This window comes from Gadus chalcogrammus, chromosome 19 (genome assembly GCF_026213295.1).
Source record: "Gadus chalcogrammus isolate NIFS_2021 chromosome 19, NIFS_Gcha_1.0, whole genome shotgun sequence".
NCBI classification, from domain to species: domain Eukaryota; kingdom Metazoa; phylum Chordata; class Actinopteri; order Gadiformes; family Gadidae; genus Gadus; species Gadus chalcogrammus.
The window spans coordinates 13,030,756-13,051,294 of record NC_079430.1 but is presented as its reverse complement, the minus strand read 5'-3'; the positions used below and the strand labels follow the sequence as shown (position 1 = coordinate 13,051,294).

Below are 20,539 nucleotides of genomic sequence, written 5' to 3'. Positions count from 1 at the left end.
CCCTCCCTGTCATCTCATTCTCTCTCTCCACCACTCCTGTTCAGTCTCTTTCTCTGCATCTCTGTCCCTCCACCGTCATCCTGCTTTCTCCCTCCGTCTCACTCCGTCCATCCACCTTAAAGTCTCAAGCTTGACCGACTAGGGCTCGACTGGCAACATCCAACGCTGTCCCAGTTGACCGTCACTCAGGATCTCTAACGTACCTCCTTGCCCCTCCCTTCCTACCAGGGAGAAGTGTTGTATTTCCTATAGTTGACCGGCAAAATGGATTCCCCCAAACAACCAGGGATGAGATGCCCTGATTGGTCAGAGTCTTGCCAGTCAACTGGACACAGATCATCTCCAGGTGTATCTCCGTACTTATATCTGATAGGCAGCTCTGCTATTTTTAACAAAGAACACTCAAATGATAGCTCCTAAATACGACAAAATAGTCCCACCTGTGCCACCTCCTCCACCTGCTCCACCTGCAGCACACCTATTAGCGGGCGCGGGTTTGATTCCCCCCGCCGTCGCTCAATTCTGCATGTCATTCTCTCTTTTAATGCCCTGCCTTTTGTAGCTCCTCTACTCCTTACCATGGAGGCACAGAAAGATCCACGGAAAACACATCCAAGATGCATCACCCTCTTCATTCTCACCACCGCTCAATTCCTCTTCCCAGAATTCCCCTTGTCTGCCCCCCCTACCACCTTTGCAGGCACTGGTGGACACTGAGAGAAACAGCAGCAGTGGTGAACACACTGCACTGCGTGATAACAAACAGAGTTCCTCTAGACCCTCTCTCTCCCTACCCGCATATTAAATGTGTTGCTATTGTTTAGACTCATCTGTTCCTTCCAGACCCACTGGCGCTGCACGCATGCATGTTCACACACACAAACTCTCTCACACACACACACACAAATACACACACACACACACACACACACACACACACACACACACACACACACACACACTCACACTCACACTCACACTCACTCTCACACACACACATGCATCCATATTCACTCACACAAACTCACACACACAAACTCACACGCATCCACATTCACTCACATAAACTCTCACTTACACACCCATCCACATTCACACACACAAACTGTCTCTCACACACACACACACAGAGACACAGACACACACACACACACACACACACACACACACACACACACACACACACACACACACACACACACACACACACACACACACACACACACACACACACACACTTTCACACACACAAACTCTCACACACGCTTGTCAACATTGAAATACACACACACACGCATGCACACGCATGCACATTCAGACACACAAACTCACACACACTTATCAACATTCAAATACACAATCTCACACACACACCTACACACACACATCCACATTCACACACACAAACTCTCACCCAGGTGGGCATGTGTTCATTCTGCATGGTGATGTCACTTCAGCAGGAATGATGTGTTCAGTCTACATGGTCACTTCACCTCTTTATCAGACGGCTTTGAATCCCCCATTCTGATTGGTCGATTACGCCATGCAGCCATCTGTTATGACTTCCGTAGCTGTGAACACTTTTTCCATTTTTATTTGCTATGGTATTTTTTACATTGATTTTCAGATTTATTATCCCTCTGTAATAAGAGGGATAATGTTCCTGAATCACCCTAAGGGCGTTTATTCACTGTTAATAACTAATATAAATCACAGCTTACATGTTTACACCTTGTTTTGACTCCCGTCAGCCTCCCTGTCAATTGAGTATTGAAATAAAACAAGTATTATAATGTAGAATAAATTCATGAAGTGAAAGATTTCATAATGCTGCAGAGCCCGCTGCTGCTGAGGAAGGTTACAGACACTAAACTTACCTCAGGAGCTACCGAAAAAGTCTCCTCAAATCATCATCAAACACGTGGAAATGTCTCGCAGAGTACGTTATTCTCTCTTAAGATATTTAACCATCTTTAATCATCTTCTTCCTCCCATAATCGTTCATCACAGACCAGGACATCAGAAGTCAGACTAAGTGGAAATGAATCCTTTGTGGTAACAATGTCCTGCTATTGCTCCCTCTAACAGGGAAAATGACAGCTTTGTCTAATGAATAGGTATGAGATGAGGATGGAACGCCCCTCAGTTTAATAATGTGGGAAAAATGGTTATGTGGAACGACGTGATATTATTTTTTACAAAGGACATAATCTTCTCTCAATGTGCATGTCTCGCACTTTCCTTCACCATTTTGCAGCCCATACCTGGCCTCCTGAATCCACTTCCCCTGGGCTAGTCTTAACATTACCCCATAGGACTGAAGCATGACCAGAAGAGTTCACATTCTAATATTAACGAGGTCCAAACCAAACATTTATAATTTTAACAAAAGGGCAGTGGTGGGTACAAGAGACTTGATTCAATGTGGAATGGAGTTGAGTCCCGTAGGCAGCCCCCCGCCTCTCCACTCCCCTCCTCCCTGCCTCTCCCTTCTCCCCTCTCCCCTCCCCTCCCAGAACACCACCAACCATGCCAGCTCCACCAACCACCTCTTTTGTTTGGCCTAATTGCCCTGTTTTCTGTCTGCTCCAGCCGACATTTCTAGTTTTGCCAAAGTCTAACAGTAATTGGAGTAAGGATTAGCCTCTAACAGAAATAAGGGGAGCCACTCTTTTTCTCAGATACGTTCTTCAGTTGTATTTGTTATGATCAAACATTACAGAAGACAAATTAAGTTCATTCCTCGATAAATAACAAAGTGAAGTTCTGTTTTTTTTAGAACTGTACTGAAAGCAGGGGAGGGGTTTCTCCCGATCTGTTGCACTGCGCTGGGTGGACCTGATGCTCACCTGATGTCCACCTGATGCTCACCTGAGAGAGCTGGGTGATGCCCAGTGGTTGGTAGGCGATGCTAGGTGAAGCTGGTCGGTACTGGGTGATGCTGGGTGGTGCTGGGTGTTGCTGGGTGATGCTGGGTGTTGCTGGGTGATTTTGGCAGACTAGATGGTCTGTGTCTGACTCTGACAAGACTGAAATTCTGAAATAAAGTCAATAAGATGTAGAAAAATACAAATATGTGACACTGATTAGTATACATATACGACGTACGTTTAATTTGGAATGCTGTAATTTTAGGACTCTGTGGTCAATGTGAAAATCTGATAACCATTGCTTACCACTGATATTCATCTGGATCATCTAGTTCAGAAATGGAAGGATGAAATATCCTTATAATTGTTATCTTTGGGACTTATTGATTGCTAATTATTTATTCAACAGAGATAGTGAATGATAGGGTTAGGTTAGGGGTATTCATGCCTCAACATGGATCGCCCCTGTGTTCTGAATAGTGGTCTTTCCCTGGTTTGGTCTCTGGATGAGTTAACAGGCTGGGCAGACCTCCGTTTTTTTGTTTCGGTACCTTTATTTAGCCGAGATATTCTTGTTTTGCTATGTTCTTTGTTAATCCCTGAGGCCTCTGTAAATATTGGTCCTCTTGCAAGTAGAATCTAAAGCGCTCTTTGCAGCTTCATTCTGTCATGAATCAGCGTTTATTTCAGTAGAATTTTGAAGCTTCTTCCTGAACACGGGGAATCACCTTCCCCATCAGTGTTGCCAGATTGGGAGGGAATTCTGGCCCAAACTGGTAACAATCCCCCACAGATTATATAAACGTGCACTCATGCAGACACACGTGTATACACACTCACAATACCACACTCACATTCAGAGAACCATGAACACACATACACATACACGCACTCAAGCCCTACTTGGCATGTAAATGGAACATACAAACACACCGCCAACAAATTGCTCATGAATACCATGAACCTCCAAAGTTATCTGGCACGATTAAAACTGAGGCATGGACTGATGGAACTCGAACACACAAACCGAAACACTCACACAAACACACACTCAGACACACACACACACGCACGCACACACGCACGCACGCACACACACACACTTCTGACAAACTTACAACTGAGACATGAACTGGGCAGAATTGCAGACACACTTATGCAGACACACACAAACACACACACACACACGTGACACACACACACACACTTGTGACACACTTACAACTGACACATGAACTGATTGAACTAGGACTGAAACGAAGAGACAAATACTCAAACACACACACACAACCACACACATGTGACACACAACTGAGGCGTGACCGGATTGAACTTGAAAACACTTACGCAGACACACTTACGCACACACACACACACACACACATACACACACACATGTGACATACTTATAACTGAGACAGGAACGGTTTGAACTTGGACACAAACAGCAACACTTACGCAGACTTACACGCACACACAGTTCGGCACACACAGATCACTCCTCCCTGCATCTTCACCTGAGTTTCCGTGCCGATGTTTACAGCTACACACAGACAGTACCGAGATGATTAGCGGTAACCGGGGGTGACAGATTAACGCTCTGACTCATCTTGCAGGGGGAAGGCGACAAAGTTACAAAGTCGGGCATAAAGCGAGTGATAAAAGCATCACTTTGAGAGCAAATGACAGCAGCACAAACACACACATGTGCGCGCACACACACATACGCACACACCTATACACATGTCATCGACACAGACACGCACACAAACGGCTACAAACTTCTGACTGAAATCCTCCCAGATGCATGCAAGGCCACTCATTCACTCATAAACACCTCCTCACCCACTGGGGTCTTGTCATGGAATGGGGGATAGGTTCAGCGTGGTCATGTGATGAGGACGCCCCCAACCCCCCCCCCCCCCCCCCCCCCCCCCGATCACGTTTCCACGACACGCAACACAATGACCACAAAACACGATGGAAAAATATGTAATCTATTTTCTACTTCCTTTTAGTTTTTATTATTTTTCCTTCTCGTTCTCTCTCGTTATCGTTCTTTTCGTGTCCCTCCCTGCCTTAAAGTATCTGTGATGAAAGCGATGAAATGGAAAAATTGAAGAGATCATTTTGTTTGAAAACAAATAGGGATATAAATGTCAGTACCTGAGTGGCCTCACCTCTGTCTCTCTCTCCCTCTCCATTGTTTTTTCTCACTCTCTCTGGCTCTCTGTCTCTCTCTCTGGCTCTCTGTCTCTCTCTCTGGCTCTCTGTCTCTCTCTCTGGCTCTCTGTCTCTCTCTCTCTCTCTCTCTCTCTCTCTCTCTCTCTCTCTCTCTCTCTCTCTCTCTCTCTCTCTCTCCCCCCCCCCTCCAGTATAGCGATGGCATAAGCAACACATCTCCCGCCCGTTTTATTTTTAGAAGTCCTTATTGATTTATCCGCTCACCGTGCTGTCGACATGACTGACATCCCCGCCTCACTCAGATCACACCTGTCACCCCCACCACCCTCACTCAACACACCCGTGTGACACGTCCTCACCCCGTCTCCGCCTTCCTTCTGGCTCCGCCCCTTCCGATCTAATGAGGCTCCACAGTTTAGTTCTGTGTGTCCCCCCCCCCCCACACACACACACACACACATTTCACTCCAAAGCGATGACATCAGTTTTTGATGATTGATTGTTTTCTACGTACAGAGAAACATTGAGTGACACTCCCCGGGCGGTCCAGCGCTGAGCTGAGGTCATGCGGAGGAGGGGCCAGGGGGGGGTCAGCCTCTCTGTACCCAAACGGCGTCTCAGTGCGCTGCGGCGGGTCCCTCGCCCGCTCTAACTCCAGACCTCCTCGCAGGGCGGGGCCCTGTTATCGGTTCTTTAACGCCTCCCTCTCCTGTGATGTTCTTCTGTTTTCTCAGGGCTTTACGAGCCATTCTAAGCGTCCGAGGACGGAGGTGGTGTCATTAAAAACCATTTAAAAACGGGCCCATTCAGAATCCCTGCTTGACTCTGAATGGTGATAAAGAGCTCTTTATAGAAACGGTGCGTGTGGGAGCGGAGGGGGGCTCGGCAGAATTTTTCCTAAAGTTGTAAAAAAGTCTCTGGTGGTGATTCAACATGGCTGCACAGTGGGGACTTCTAAAGCAGAGTACTAAGACTATATACAGAATGTGTACATCGCAGCACGTTATCTGTGCGTGGGTGGAACAGAGGGAAGGAGGAATGTGTTCTGCCATTTATTTTATGTTTTCTTGTGCGTTTGGGGGTTTCTGTGAATTTTCTACGGGGGAGAGGATTTTTTTATCGACTTCTCCGGGCCGGGTCTGCCCCTCTCCCTCGCTGCCTCTCTGTCGCGCGCTCTCTCTCTCCCTCTCTCTCTCTCTGTCTCTGTATCGCTCTCCCTAGCTCTTTCTCTCTCTGTCTCTCTGCTATCACCTAACTGCTATCACCTCGCTGCTATCACCTAGCTGCTATCCCCTAGCCTGTATCACTTGGCTGCCATCACCTAGCCTGTGTCCCCTGGCTGCTATCACCTAGCCTGTATCACCTAGCCTGTATCACCTGGCTACTATCACCTGGATGCTATCACCTAGCTGCTATCACCTAGCCTGTATTACCTGGCTGCTTTCACATCACCTGTATCTCCTGGCTGACGGACCCGGCAGAAGATGGCCGCCGGGTCCGTCAGGTTGAAGGGAGCCGCGTCCGTCTGTCTGGTGGCCAAATGTTAGCCGCGGGCTAGCGGCTAGCGGCGCTAGATAGAATGGAACAAAGAGCGGCGCCTTCTTGACAGATTGTTTCTCTGGACGGTGTTGGGGTCCGGCACGGGGGGAGTTTAGGCTGACACAGCAGCTCATTCACACAGTCGCGCGTCTATACACACACATATAAACACACACAGCCAAACACACACACACACACACACACACACACACACACACACACACACACACACACACACACACACACACACACACACACACACACACACACACACACACACACACACACACACACACACACAAACGTAGAGACACACATAAACACGGAGACACACATATATATACACGGTGACACACACATTTATACACACACACACACACACACACACACACACACACACACACACACACACACACACACACACACACACACACACACACACACACACACACACACACACACACACACACACACACACACACACACACACACACCAGTTATTCTCTGCTGTTGATGACCACCAGGTCTGCCTTTCTCTTCTGACAGTCTTCTCTACTGGCCCTCCAGCCCTTCTTAGTAGTAGAAACACGGTAGAGACTCTTGTCGTGAAACATCCAGCCCTGAAGTGTCAATTCATCTGTTGAATGTAAGAGAACATCCTGAACAAACAGAGAACTGCTTATCTTACGGTCTTGGTTACGGACACACAACCCTGAGACCTGACCTTTACAGACCATATAGAAGCATTACCTTAAAGACGACAATAGAAACCTGACCTTAGTAGACCACAATATGAATCACAGAAGCAGAGGGTGTTTTTGAAATGAATGTTAATGACCTCAGCCCTAGGGCCACATCTCCAAATGGATGACATCAGCTTCTTCTTAATCCCCCCCCACACAAACACACCCACAACCCAAGCTCACCTCATATCCCCCCTCGCTGTCTCTATCTCTGTGTGTCTCTCTCTCTCTCTCTCTCTCTCTCTCTCTCTCTCTCTCTCTCTCTCTCTCTCTCTCTCTCTCTCTCTCTCTCTCTCACACTCTCACTCTCTCTCCCCCTATCTCGCGCGTCCCCTGCACATTCACACTCTCCACAACTGTGTGTGTGTGTGTGTGCGTGCGTGTGTGTTAGTCTCTGTGTGTGTGTCTCTGTCTATCTGCGTGTGCGCTCCTGTGTGTGGGGGGCCACCGCTGCCACAGGCGGCATCAGAGAGCTGTGAGATCAGAGCGTTAAACACCAGTTGAGGCAGACGACCATCTGTGGGTTTTTTTCCTCTTTTATATTTCATGTCGCCTTGCGTTTTTCCCTCCGTCTGTGTCTCTGTGGTGTGCTCCGTCAGCGCCTCCGTCCGCCCGCTCCGCGAGGCGTCTCCGTGGCGACGGGGTGGCTGTGTCTGATTGTGTCTGATGGTGTCTTGGCGGTGGTGTTTGGTGGTGACTTGGCGGTGGTGTCTGATGGTGTCGTGGCGGTGGTGTCTGATGGTGTCTGATGGTGTTTGAGGGTGTCTGATGGTGTCTGATGGTGTCTGAGGGTGTCTGACGGTGTCTGATGGTGTCTGAGGGTGTCTGAGGGTGTCTGAGGTGTATTGATGTGTTTCTGGCGTCGTCAGGAATTTGATTTCAAACGCGGTTTTCTTGAACCAGAGCAGGACCAGCGGCGATGTGCAGCGGTGGCAGGGGGAGACGGGGGAGAGGGGGGAGAGAAACGGGGGAAAGTGAGATCAGATGAAAGGAGCCTCCCCCACCCCACCCAGAACGTGCTCTGATTGTGTCTGATGGAGAACAGAACCCAAATCTCCAAGTGGAAGGATAGACGCGATTTTCGGTCGTTTCTACTCTTTATTTGCTCTATAATAAATGTGCTTGTCTTCACAATTCATCACATTTTTCCCCCTGTGCTGCTGCAGCCAATATTCTGACATTTGAGGGCCTTTTTTTTGGCGGTGATAGTTTCTACTTTGTGACGGTCACAGTGCAGGAAGATGTTGGAAAGTTTTCCTTCCTCCGTGACTAACGTCAGGTGCCGCATCGATTCAGAGGGGAATCCGTTTAACTGGTAGCTACTGGCCGCTATGTCACTGTCAGCCACTTAGCCTCCTCATTGGTTGGCTTCCAGCTGTGTTGATTACCGGTCTGATCCGGTCAAGCCCAATGCGGGACCGGAACCTGGACGAGAAGGAACCAGAAGAAACCACTTTGTTGCTGAGTCTTAAAGTCTTCTTCTGGCTCCAGATTCTGAGCCTCCGCCCCCACGCTAATCCTAATAGCTAATTTTTCCTTTTCTCCGCTCTGTCTCTTTATGTCAATTATTGTTCTTTTGAATCCGAAAATGCAGGCTTAAAAAGTGGTCCGCTCGCGGGGGTGTTTCGATTGGACAGCTCTCTCTAGGATTGACAGGTGGTTGCTATCGCCAACTTCAGCTCCACCCAAGTCCCATATTGCCCATGTTTGGATTTCCTTCCTCCTGTGACTTGCAAAATGGACGTCAAACTGACCTCGAGCTTCTGAAAGCCTTTTCTACATCTATTGCAGTCACGGACATTGTATTCATGTGTTTCACCGGTTTAAACTACCCTACAGTGATAACAATAAATGTTTAATGCCTGTGCTTAAAATTTTGTTGCAGCCAATAGCCTACTGCTACACATGCTCTCGTCGGCTAACATCTGCTAACTGTACATATTGCTCACTGCTGCGGAACTAGCATTGTTTTAAATTGGCTGTTAGAGCTTTGGGTCACAGCTTTGATTTGTCGTGGTTTTGTCTTAGCCAGAACTCGTGGAATAAGTCACAACACCTTAAAGGAGGAATAATCCGTTGTTATTTCAGTGTTATGCCTTTAGTGGTTCACAAGGTGTCATTGTGGGTTTATAAGCAACATTTTTTATCATTTGTTCCCTTAAAGCACCCAGGCTAACCCTCGCAGGATATGTTGTTTTGTTATCGAACATCTCCTCTTGGATGTTGTTCTCTGCTCGAGATGAGCAGAGGAAACCTTGCCTGCCGAGGTCGCTAGACAACAACCAACAAACAACGAACCATTCTCTGAAAAGCCGTAGCAAAAAGGCAAAGTTGTTTGATGTAACCTTGAAGCTTGCTTGGTTTCCACATCTTGCTGCTGCTGTCGTGCGTCGTCACTGAACTGTGTTTCGTCTCAGTTGAATCCCTGTGAACTGGGGAATTTTTTGTGTGGCTCTATATTCTCTTCGTCCGTCCGTCCCCCCCCCCCCCCCATGGATGGATGGGGTCTGTAATTAGCCATTAAGCCCTCTGTCAACCGGAGAGTGTGTTGTTAGGCGGGCCGCCAGGACGTGGCCGGGTGATGGGTGGTGTAATTAGAGACGCAGCCCACTGCCACCGCGGTGATGGGGCTGTCGCCCCCACCCAGCCGCCGTCCAACAGATGGGAGGTAATGGTGTTCGGCTGTGAGGTGGGAGAAGGTTGGAGGAAGGAAGTCATCAGCGGGCCACTTTAAATGTTTTGTTTCTTCTACTTTGGACTCCCCGGTATGGATTTAAATTGTCTAAAGGACAGAATTACTTACTGATGCCTGCTAAGCATTCACTGGGAGAGCAGAACTCGGTGTTCCTGCGGTTGAACAAAAGGAGGCAGTGAGAGGTTGAGGAGGAGGGTTTTGCAATCATTTTGTGGCCGTTTGTTTTTGGATTTTTCCCTGTTGGAGGTGAAGTGCTTTTTAATGGTGATTCTCTCAATGCAGTCCCCCCTTTTTGATATCTCCTTATGATAATGTGACATGCATCAGCCAGCTATATGCAGACTGCTCTGTCTCTATCCCCCTGGATTTGGTGGGCTTCTGTGTGCTTTTGTGTGTGCTTTTGTGTGTGCTTTTGTGTGTGCGTGTGTGTGTGTGTGTGTGTGTGTGTGTGTGTGTGTGTGTGTGTGTGTGTGGCTGGGTGTGAGTTGTTGTGTGCGTGGGTGTGTGTTGTTGAATGTGTGGTTGTGTGTGTGTGTGTGTGCGTGCGTGGGTGTGCGGCTGTGTCGTTATGGGGGATCTCAGGCGGCCATCTTGGCTCTGAACTGATGTGCCCTCATTGTGTTCTCCATAAGCTCCGCCTCCGCTCTGATTAAAGCGTTCTGAGAGAACATGTTCAATAAGTGGTCAATAAGCAGCCTGCATGTGTTCAGCGTGACTGCGGCTCATGGTTTATAAAGAGTGTAGTGAAGGCAGCTTTTAGTTGTTTTACTGTCAGTGATGTTGTGTAATTGAGTGTTGTGTAGTGTGTGTGATGTTGTGTTGTTTCACATAGTTTATTATAGTGTCATGCCATCTTTGGGGAATTTTGTTGTGGTGTATTTTAGTGTAGAATAGTTAAGTTAGTGTAGTAGTGTTGTGTAGTATAGTGTATATCATGTAATGTGTAGTAGTGTTGTGTAGTATAGTGTATATCATGTAATGTGTAGTAGTGTTGTGTAGTATAGTGTATATCATGTAATGTGTAGTAGTGTTGTGTAGTATAGTATATTGTAGTGTATTTAGTGTAATGTATTGTGTAGTAGTATAGTGTATTTCATTACATTGTAGTGTAAGCTGTAGTCGTGTAGTGTGTTTCAGTATATTGTAGTGTAATGTGTAGAAGTGTAGTATATTATAGTGTATTTTTCTGAACTGTAGTGTAGTGTGTAGTACGATAGTGTGCTGTACTGTGTGTTAGTGCACTGCATTAGAATGAAGTGTGTCATCTGTTGTTTTGTGCAGTGTTCTGTCGTTGCTATGTCGTGTTGTGGCGCTGTGGTGCTTAGTTCGATGGTGTAGTGTAGTCTGTGTGTCGTATAGTGCAATGTAGAATGAATGTGAGGTAATTCCGTCGTGTACAATATCGTGTGCGTGTGTATGTGTGCGTGTTTGCGGTGTAGTGTGATGCAATGTAGATCTGGTCCAGTGCACTGTTGTTGATTGAGCTGCTCATGGGCACAGCGGTAGTTGCGAGGTGTTAATCCCTCCGTCTATCCAGCGCTCGCGGGCCGGGCCTGCCTCTTCCTAATTGACTAACAGCTAGCTTAGCGCCGGCACAAAGCGCCGTGCTGACGCAGCCCAGGCGCTCGCACCCGGTGGGATTAGCAGGTGAAAGGGAGGATCCCCCCCCCTCTCAGCCCGCGGGCCCCTCTGGTAAAGCCGGCCTCTAAAAACAACACAGTGTGGGCGGTTATCGTTCTGCTATCAGCCAGCTAGTGGCCAGACGAGGCCAGGGCTAACCGCTAGCTGCTGTCTTTGATGGTTAATAGATACAAAAATGCTTTCTCTCTCTCTCTCTCTCTCTCTCTCTCTCTGTCTCTGTCTCTGTCTCTCTCTCTCTCTCTTTCTCTCTGTCTCTGTCTCTGTCTCTGTCTCTGTCTCTCTCTCTCTCTCTCTCTCTCTCTCTCTACACACTCACACTCACACACGGAGACAAAGACACACACAGACTCATATCTGACAAGATCACACATTCTCTCAAACCTTATCTCTCACACACACACACACACACACACAGACACACGCATACACACAGGAATAAACAAGGTTGAAAACACGAGCCTATAAATAAACCTCACCTTAAGTCCAAAACATACCGGAGGCATTAGCATAGCGCTGTCTCCCCCCTGCTGTTTCTCTATCATATTAGCATCGGCTGGGTCTGCCCCTTGGAGCTCCAGGCCGGGTCAGAGAGGGGGTTCTGGAACACAGATTGTAAAATAGACTGTAGATTGTTCTCTCCCCTTAATGTACTCTTCTGTAATGAAGATGGTTTTGTCCACAGCCTCACAAAGCTGTGATTTCAGCTGCAAAAACCAAGTCACTATACGGTTTAAAGACGGAATACATTATAAAGCAGAGATCATGGAGATAGAGTGCGGTTTAAAAATAGGCCACGGTAATGAACAGTGTGAGGCGCACACAGAAAAGTGTGACACACAGTAAGGCATTCGCCTCAAAAAGGGGGTAATCTGAGATTTGTAAATATTTAAACCTATCCGCATTCAGTCAGAGTCAGGGATGCCTTTGCGTCCTCAAACATAAATCCAAGTGCACTATGGCCAAGGAATAGATTAGCTCTGGGCCAACCTGGGGACTTCTCTTACAGCAGACACACAGTGCACTTGACACATTCAAATGTATTCTGCTTCTATTTCCGCTGGTTCGGGGGGGTGAGGGCCTGGGGAGATTGGTTTGGTTTTATAGCGCCGCCGCGGAGCAGTGAGGTGACAGAGTGACTGAATGTCTTGACACTCAAGGACCTCAGAGAGACCTGGCACATTTGCTTTCAGCGTTTCATTCTCACCCTCTCTACTCCTCTCTGAGACGCTCTCTTTTTGTTCTTGTCTTTGTGTCAGACGCCTCTTTCCCTCGGCTTAGATATAAGCACACAGCCAGACTTTTAAGTCTTGTTTAACCGAATTACATCTTTATTTAATCACAGAATCAGCCTGGGAATATTCATGAAAACATAACAAACGAGTCTCAAATATCTTGACGGATAAAAAATGCATGGACTGGATTCAAAGCTTTGCTGTGACGTAATGGCAGTTAGATATTGAGTCACTTATTGAGCTTTTACCTTGATGTGGCAGAATGCTAATTATTATATATCGGTTACAACATGTTTAAAACACATAAAGTGGTCACAGAATCTTAACACACAGCTTTAACATTGTATTCTTTTTCATAAGAACACAAGTGCTAACATTTTATTTTACTAAATTTGTTGCAGGATTATTATTGTGAATACAACAAGGATTCATCCTAGTGAGAAGCTAGCGAATGTGCCTCAAGGCTTATGCTCCAAACCAGTTAAATACAGTGTTTTTCTGGTTATTTAGTTGAGTTCCGATCCCTCTATTCTCACTCGGTTCATTCGCCTCTCATTAGGGTAAAAATGGAATATTTCCTCTTGAAACTCACTCTGCCTGGAAAATTGTCACAGGTTATGGTTAGCGAATGCATGCTGTATTTATCCATGATTTGGTGTGAAGATTAGAAAAGCAAGAATTTAGGGAAGGCCCAACAGCCCGGGCCTCTGATATATTATGGGATAGTTTGTCCCTATGTCTAACTGTGCCTCTCCATCGATCCGTCTCTGTTTCTTTACCTCGCCTCCTTTTCATTTTCCTCCCTCCTGCTCCCTCCGCTCTCCGTCTCGGTTCTCCACCGAGCAGCCCCGTGATGGATAGGATGTCACCGTGGAAAACAGCTCATTTAGGGGGGCTGTATCCGTCTTCCCCTGACCACAGATCAGTCCCAGACCATGAGAACGGGCCCATGAGGATGACCTACATACACGGTGTGCTCCGGCCGTCGCCCAGCATGCGGTCATCAGAGCTTCATGACATGCAAATGTAACGCAGTGTTACGCAAGTGTAGCCGAGCGCACCCCCCCCCCCCTCCGGTGCCTCCCAGATAGGTTATATTGTTGTTCATAGAGCTGTTTATTCCATGGGATACCGACCCACGTAAACAGGGGGTGACATGGTCTTCCTCTGGAGAAGAGTCCTGTTTCGCCCAGAACCTCAATGTGCTCATCGTGGTGGGTACGCATGTACGTACGTACGCACGTATACACACGCACGTACGTGTGCACGCACACACACACACACGCACGGACGCACGCACACAGGCTCAGGAGTGCACACCTGTTGGCCGTGTCAGAAGATTAACATATGTAATTTGGAAGTGTTCCCCTAAAAGGATTCATTACTGTGGGACGGAGACCCTAATGCTGTTAATTTCACACACACGGTTCAGATTTAATGGCTCCGACCAGAAAAGAAAAGTATTTATAGCGTCCACTGCTGTGGGCCGCGGTGTGGGGAAATGGAGATGGATACCTTTAGACCGCATCGGGAATGATACTGTGGGCTAGACAAAGCTCTAAACGAGTTGTTTGAATTGAAAGTGTCTCCGCTATAATCACATATGTTTGTCTTCACTAGTAATATTGCGTTATGTTTACGCTGTGTGCAGAATCCTCGCTGTCGGTGTCACGGATGAAAACCTCCATGATGAGTTTCACTCGTTCTCTTCGAGCTCACAGCAACCAAGGGAGCCGTGGCAGAACTCAACACAAACGTGATGGACTCATTCACTCATTCACTATATGTTCACTGGTTCACGCTGGGGGGCGGTGAAGGTGTGATCCATGATCTCGCCAGGTCAGACCACGCGGGGGGTGTTCACTTCACACCTGTCCAGGTGTCCCCAGCTGGTCAGACCAGCTGGGGACACGGCTCGGTAGCCAATCAAAAAGGAGCCAGCTATCACATGGTGCTAAAGGACATGCAACTCTAGAAGTAGACCCGTCTCAGAGGTGTAGTAGTGAGCCAAACAGGTGGAGCTTGTCAAGTTATGGGTCTGGAGGCCTGCTCATACTTCTGGTTACTTTCTAAATAAATTATAATTGATAATTAATGATAATTGTCAACCCTGTATTTTTCCACTGGGCTACATGTTGAACTTGAGTACAGATTAACATAAATGATATCCTGTTGTCTGCATCCTATTTCCTGGCAACTACTTTCTGATTTAATCAAAGTAACAGGCTGAGAATAAATTAAACGATGAAATTGTTTTTTACGAACATAGCTCAGACCAGAATAAACCAGAATAGAGTATTCATTACCATAAACGGAGCGTTCGTCTTCCTGAGGTATCTAAGGGTCGACCAGAAGATCGTTCTTCAACAGAGAGTCCTTCTCTAATCTTTGGAAACCATCGTGCATCTATCCATCTATAAGTGGCAGTGCTCATTAGCGATTGCCCAATCAGCACGCTGCCCCCAAGCCTGCTGATTGGACATAACTGCTCTGGCAAAAAACAATAATTTGAAGACCTGAGCTTAATTGAACGGATAACAAAGGAACCGATATTTGGCCACAAATCAATGCCCTGAATCAATCAGTGAACAACAAGCTAACAACAGCGCAAGGCTTGAACCCCTTCAGCACCCCCGGGGGGGGGGGGGGGGGGGGGGGGGGGGGTCCTCCATGTCAACACACACAGCACCAGAGCCACTCACCTCTGGAGCCGCTAACAGGCTGATTAGCGCTCTTCAGGAGGACGAGGAGTCCAGGCGTGCGGCTTTGTCGTCACCACTCACCAACACACAGAGCCGCGGGGGGGGGGAGACGGGGGGACAGGTGGCTGAACCGCGGTATCATGAGGCTTTGCGTGCTGGTGTCCGAGCTCCATGCCTGGGGCGGCCTCACTACCAGCACGCAAATACCATGTTAGGACACGCTTTGTTTCCTAAACACGGAACTTTATTACCTTCTACGGCTGGGAGTTTAGCCCAGAGAACCTTTTAGCCTGATGCATCAGTGGGTGCATATGATTGCTCGGAGACCAGATGCAGCCGCCAAGGCAAGCAGGCTACAGTTTGAGATGCGTGTGCACTGACTACGTGTGGGCGTGTGTCTGCTATAGCATGCGTTTGCTGCTCTTTCCATGTGTGCGATGGCTAGTATGTGTCATACCTAGCATCTGCTGTGTACCTAGCGTGCTTTGCTTCCTTGCATGTGAGTGTTACGTGGTGTGTGCTTTAACTAGCCCGTGGGCTAGGCCTAGCGTCGAATACCCCCCTCGAGGGTGTTGTCCTTCAAGGAACTTTAAACCCTTCAGAGAGCAGTGTACGGATGGAAGCTAGAGCCCACCGGTAATGTGAATGCCAACTCAACGGACATGAAAGCGAACAGGTGCCAGCTGCTGTTCTCCTGAGTAATTCAGCCTCATCCTCTGACCGGTCATTTAGTGACGAGACCAACCAGGTGAGAGCGCTTTACCGGGGAATCGTACCCTATGAAGCACGGGGAGGATAAAGGCCGAGCTGCGGTTCCCTTCTCTGATTCTGTAAGAGGAACTCAGTGCTGTCAGCGGTCCACGAGGCGATGCCAGGTCCCATCAGCTCTAATGCTCTCCTCTTCTCTCCGATCTCCAGGTACAACCCGGCAGCCCAGGGAGGGAGAGGTGCCCGGGGTGGACTACGACTTCATCACCATTGAGCGCTTTCTGGAGCTGGAGGAGAGCGGGGCGCTGTTAGAGAGCGGGACGTATGAAGGTACGGGGGCTGTTCCATTACACGCTTCAGTGGGTCCGTATCGCTTTGTGTTCCCTTATTGGGTTGGAGAACTGCACACCGCACCGGGCGGGGAGCATTGGAACCACTCCAGACATGTTAAAGTGAGTTTGGACATTATTGGGCGATATTGTCCCCAACTCAGCCTCCAGCTTTTATCAACACAATGTGTTTAGCTGATCAGTGATCTGCTTTTAAAAAGCCAAGATATCTCCTACGACGTGATGAGGAAAAGTAGGAACACGCGTGCACACACGCGCATACACACACACACAGACACACACACACAGACACACACGCACAGACTCAACAGTGTGTGTGCATCACCGACCGCTCTGCTTCTCTCACACTACATCTGTCACATCTGTGATCCGCCCCCCCTGATTCCCTCCCTGGGGTCCTTTGGGGTCTTCCCTCCAGCAGCAGGTAGTTCCACCCCTTGCGCTCCTACATGAGTCTGTCTCTGGCCCTGCGCTCATGCAGAACCAGACACCGTCGACGGGAGAGAAAAACCTCTAATTTGCAGCTGGCCATTTTACCGGTCCTGATCTGGGAGCGAAGTGGGAGCGATGTGAGGTACTTCCAGGAATTCCAGGAATTCTCTGCTCACAGAACCCAACTGGTGGCAGCGGAGACAACGTGGCTGCCTCTCTGAGGGCTCAAGCTCCATCATCCACAGTTTTATGTATTTTTATAATTTAATGGTTGATTACACTGGAGAGAATGGGAGTTTAGAACTAAGAGGGAGAGAGGAGATATGGGAGACTCCCTTTACCAAGATATCCTGAACCTTGTCAATCATGGGTCAACAAATGCTTGATGGATGCTTTTAATTACGGAGAAGTGGAGCATGAACCGTAGTTTTCATGTAGTACAGCTCTACCCCGGAAAAGTTGGAGCCCCCTCTAATCATGCTGTGGTTGTGGGATGGAGTTTAGGGTTGCATTCTAAGTTGAGTTTGTTTTCCAAGTTATTCTCTGAATGTGGTTTCAGTGCAACTGCACCTGAAAGACTTAGGCAGCGTTCCTGTTCCTTCCACTCCCAGCCGGGGGGACTCTGCAATTTCTTAAAGGACCTTATCCAGTATTCATTCAGCCCTTTCTATTAATTAGCTAAATTTTTTCTTGCATAATAAGTGGTTTGTGTGTCATGTTTTCAGCGTATATCAGTTTAACCTCTGATCTTGTTTGTTTAGTTGAAGTGCCCTTCTGTTCTTGCGGTTACCTGGAGTCTCACGGTGTCTCCTCTAGACTTCTTACCTTCCCTTATGCCTCCTGTGTCTCTGAAACGGTGGCGGACACTGAATAAACTCAACCTACCTGATCCCCGGTTTGATGGGCTGCTTGGGCACGGAGCACGGAGCAGACATTTTAACGCTCCCCCACCAGACCAGGGACACCAGCCAAAGTTTCCTTCAGACTGGTTTTTATCTCTGAGCCACGCCACAGCGGTCGGTTGTTCCCAGCGGCTACTGAGGGTTTGTCACACGATCTGACACCTAGCCCGTTCCAATAACCCCCGTAGAAATCTGCTGCTTCTCTCCGCTCAAGTTGTATTTTATTTATAAAAGTAGAAGAATAGGATCAGCTGCTGATATGCTCCGATCGAACCACCTCCTTCTCGTTCTTTCTTTGCAAATGTCACCGAGGCCCACGACAGAAGTCCCGTCTGGTCGTCTCCTGCAGGGAGCCTCAACATCACCGTGGTTTATCTGTCTGGAACTGGTTCCCCGGTCTGCTGGTGTGCAGACAGGCTGCAGCTGGAGAACTGAGGCACACATGAAACACACGACTGTATAGAAATACATTAACTCACATACTGTATACAAAGACATACTGGATATAAATACATACTGGATGTAAATGCATACTGTAAAGAAATACATTCGAAATATATATAGATAGAGATATTAGCTCACTACTGTATATTGATACATGGAAATATTAACACATACTGTGTATTAAGACATGGAGATATTAACTCACGTACTTTATATAAATACATGGAGATATTAACTCACATACTGTATCGAAATACATGGGGAGAAATAAACTCACATTTGGAATGGCATAGAGTAATCCTTTAAAACTACACCTCAGTTGAGGGAGGAAAAAGGGTTTCCTGCCAGTTGTTTTGAGTGGTTCTCTATAGTTTAAAGTTTGTAAAAGCGGTCTATTGTGTGAGTCAAGTGCAACGTTGTCAAAATGGTGGTGGTTTGCCGTTACCGTGGCAACCAAAGGTTAACACTGTCAAGCCACACGACAGCCTTTTATGAGGCCTTCTCAACCTTTTCATCCCAAGGAAAATTCCTAGAGGGGTAGCAAGGTTATAGGAAGCCTGGGAAGAACGGGACGTGACTGATGGAGGAAATCATTTAGATTCCATGTTGTTTGTAAGAGACAGATAAACGGACCGGGTTGTAAATGACCACTGGCAATCTTTGTTGAACGGTCAACGGAAACACCTTGAACGCCCTGGCTCTCTGAAGCCTGACCCACACATGGTGCTTCTGGACTCACATGCTCGTGTTTTCCTTCCTCGATGGACAAACGACCTCCTCCACCCAAGGGGCTGGAGGGAGGACAGCGTGAGGGTGGCTGCAGCTCACTGAGTGTGGCTGCAGCTCACTGAGTGGGGCTGGAGCAGACGTTATCTTGGAGGTCCAGCCTTGTATCTTCCTCATATCTCCCTCATATCTGCTAGACATGCTGGTCTCGTCTCGCGTGTCCATTAACGTTTTCCTTCAACACAGCTTCTGTCCCCATCTGCTGATATCCACTTTCTCTGCTCTTTCATTCCTTCTTTGCTTTTTTGTCCTCCCTTGTCTCCTAGTGTGGCACTACTGTCCTCCTCTCCTTGTGTAGGCCTCCTGTCCGCCCACATCCCCTAGTGTAGGCCTACTGTCCGCATCTCCTTGTGTAGGCCTACTATCCTCCCACACTGAGCTGCTTCTTGTGTAGGCCTACTCTCCTCCCACGTCGCCTTGTGTAGGCCTACTGTCCTCCCTCGCTGAGCGTCTCCTAGTGTAGGACTACTGTCCTCCTCTCCTTGTGTTGGCCTACTCTCCTCCTCCTTGTGTAGGCCTAATGTCCTCCTTCTTGTGTAGGCCTAATGTCCTCCTCCTTGTGTAGGCCTAATGTCCTCCTCCTTGTGTAGGCCTAATGTCCTTCTCCTTGTGTAGGCCTAATGTCCTCCTCCTGGTGTTGGCCTACTCTCCTCCCACATCTCCTTGTGTAGGCCTAATGTCCTCCTCCTTGTGTAGGCCTAATGTCCTCCTCCTTGTGTAGGCCTAATGTCCTCCTCCTTGTGTAGGCCTAATGTCCTCCTCCTGGTGTTGGCCTACTCTCCTCCCACATCTCCTTGTGTAGGCCTAATGTCCTCCTCCTTGTGTAGGCCTACTGTCCTCTCCTTGTGTAGGCCTACTGTCCTCCTCTCTTTGTGTAGGCCTAATGTCCTCCTTGTGTTGGCCTACTGTCCTCTCCTTGTGTAGGCCTAATGTCCTCTCTTTGTGTAGGCCTAATGTCCTCCTCCTTGTGTTGGCCTACTGTCCTCTCCTTGTGTAGGCCTAATGTCCTCCTCTCCTTGTGTAGGCCTAATGTCCTCCTCCTTGTGTAGGCCTACTGTCCTCTCCTTGTGTAGGCCTACTGTCCTCTCCTTGTGTTGGCCTACTGTCCTCTCCTTGTGTTGGCCTACTGTCCTCCCATGGTGAGCGTCTCCTCGTGTAGGCCTCGTGTCAAGCGGTGATGTTCCGGTTTGTTCGGGTTCATTGCGGTCCGTCGCTCTGTGGTGTTTACATTAACTTTTCAGCATCTCTGATCCCTGGTGTCTGGTCTCCTGGTTCAGAGCAGCTTTATCTGTCGCCGGATCGGCTCACTCA

At 48.1% G+C, this 20,539-nt stretch overlaps 1 protein-coding gene across 1 annotated transcript in view; it reads left to right on the top strand.

Annotated features, from left to right (window-relative positions):
• Positions 1-20,539, top strand: part of magi2a (membrane associated guanylate kinase, WW and PDZ domain containing 2a) — a 149,770-nt gene that overhangs the window by 70,306 nt on the left and 58,925 nt on the right. The window contains exon 3 of the mRNA XM_056579012.1: positions 16,525-16,644. Within this exon, the coding sequence (XP_056434987.1) occupies positions 16,525-16,644 (120 nt within the window). The remainder of the gene's footprint in view (positions 1-16,524; positions 16,645-20,539) is intronic.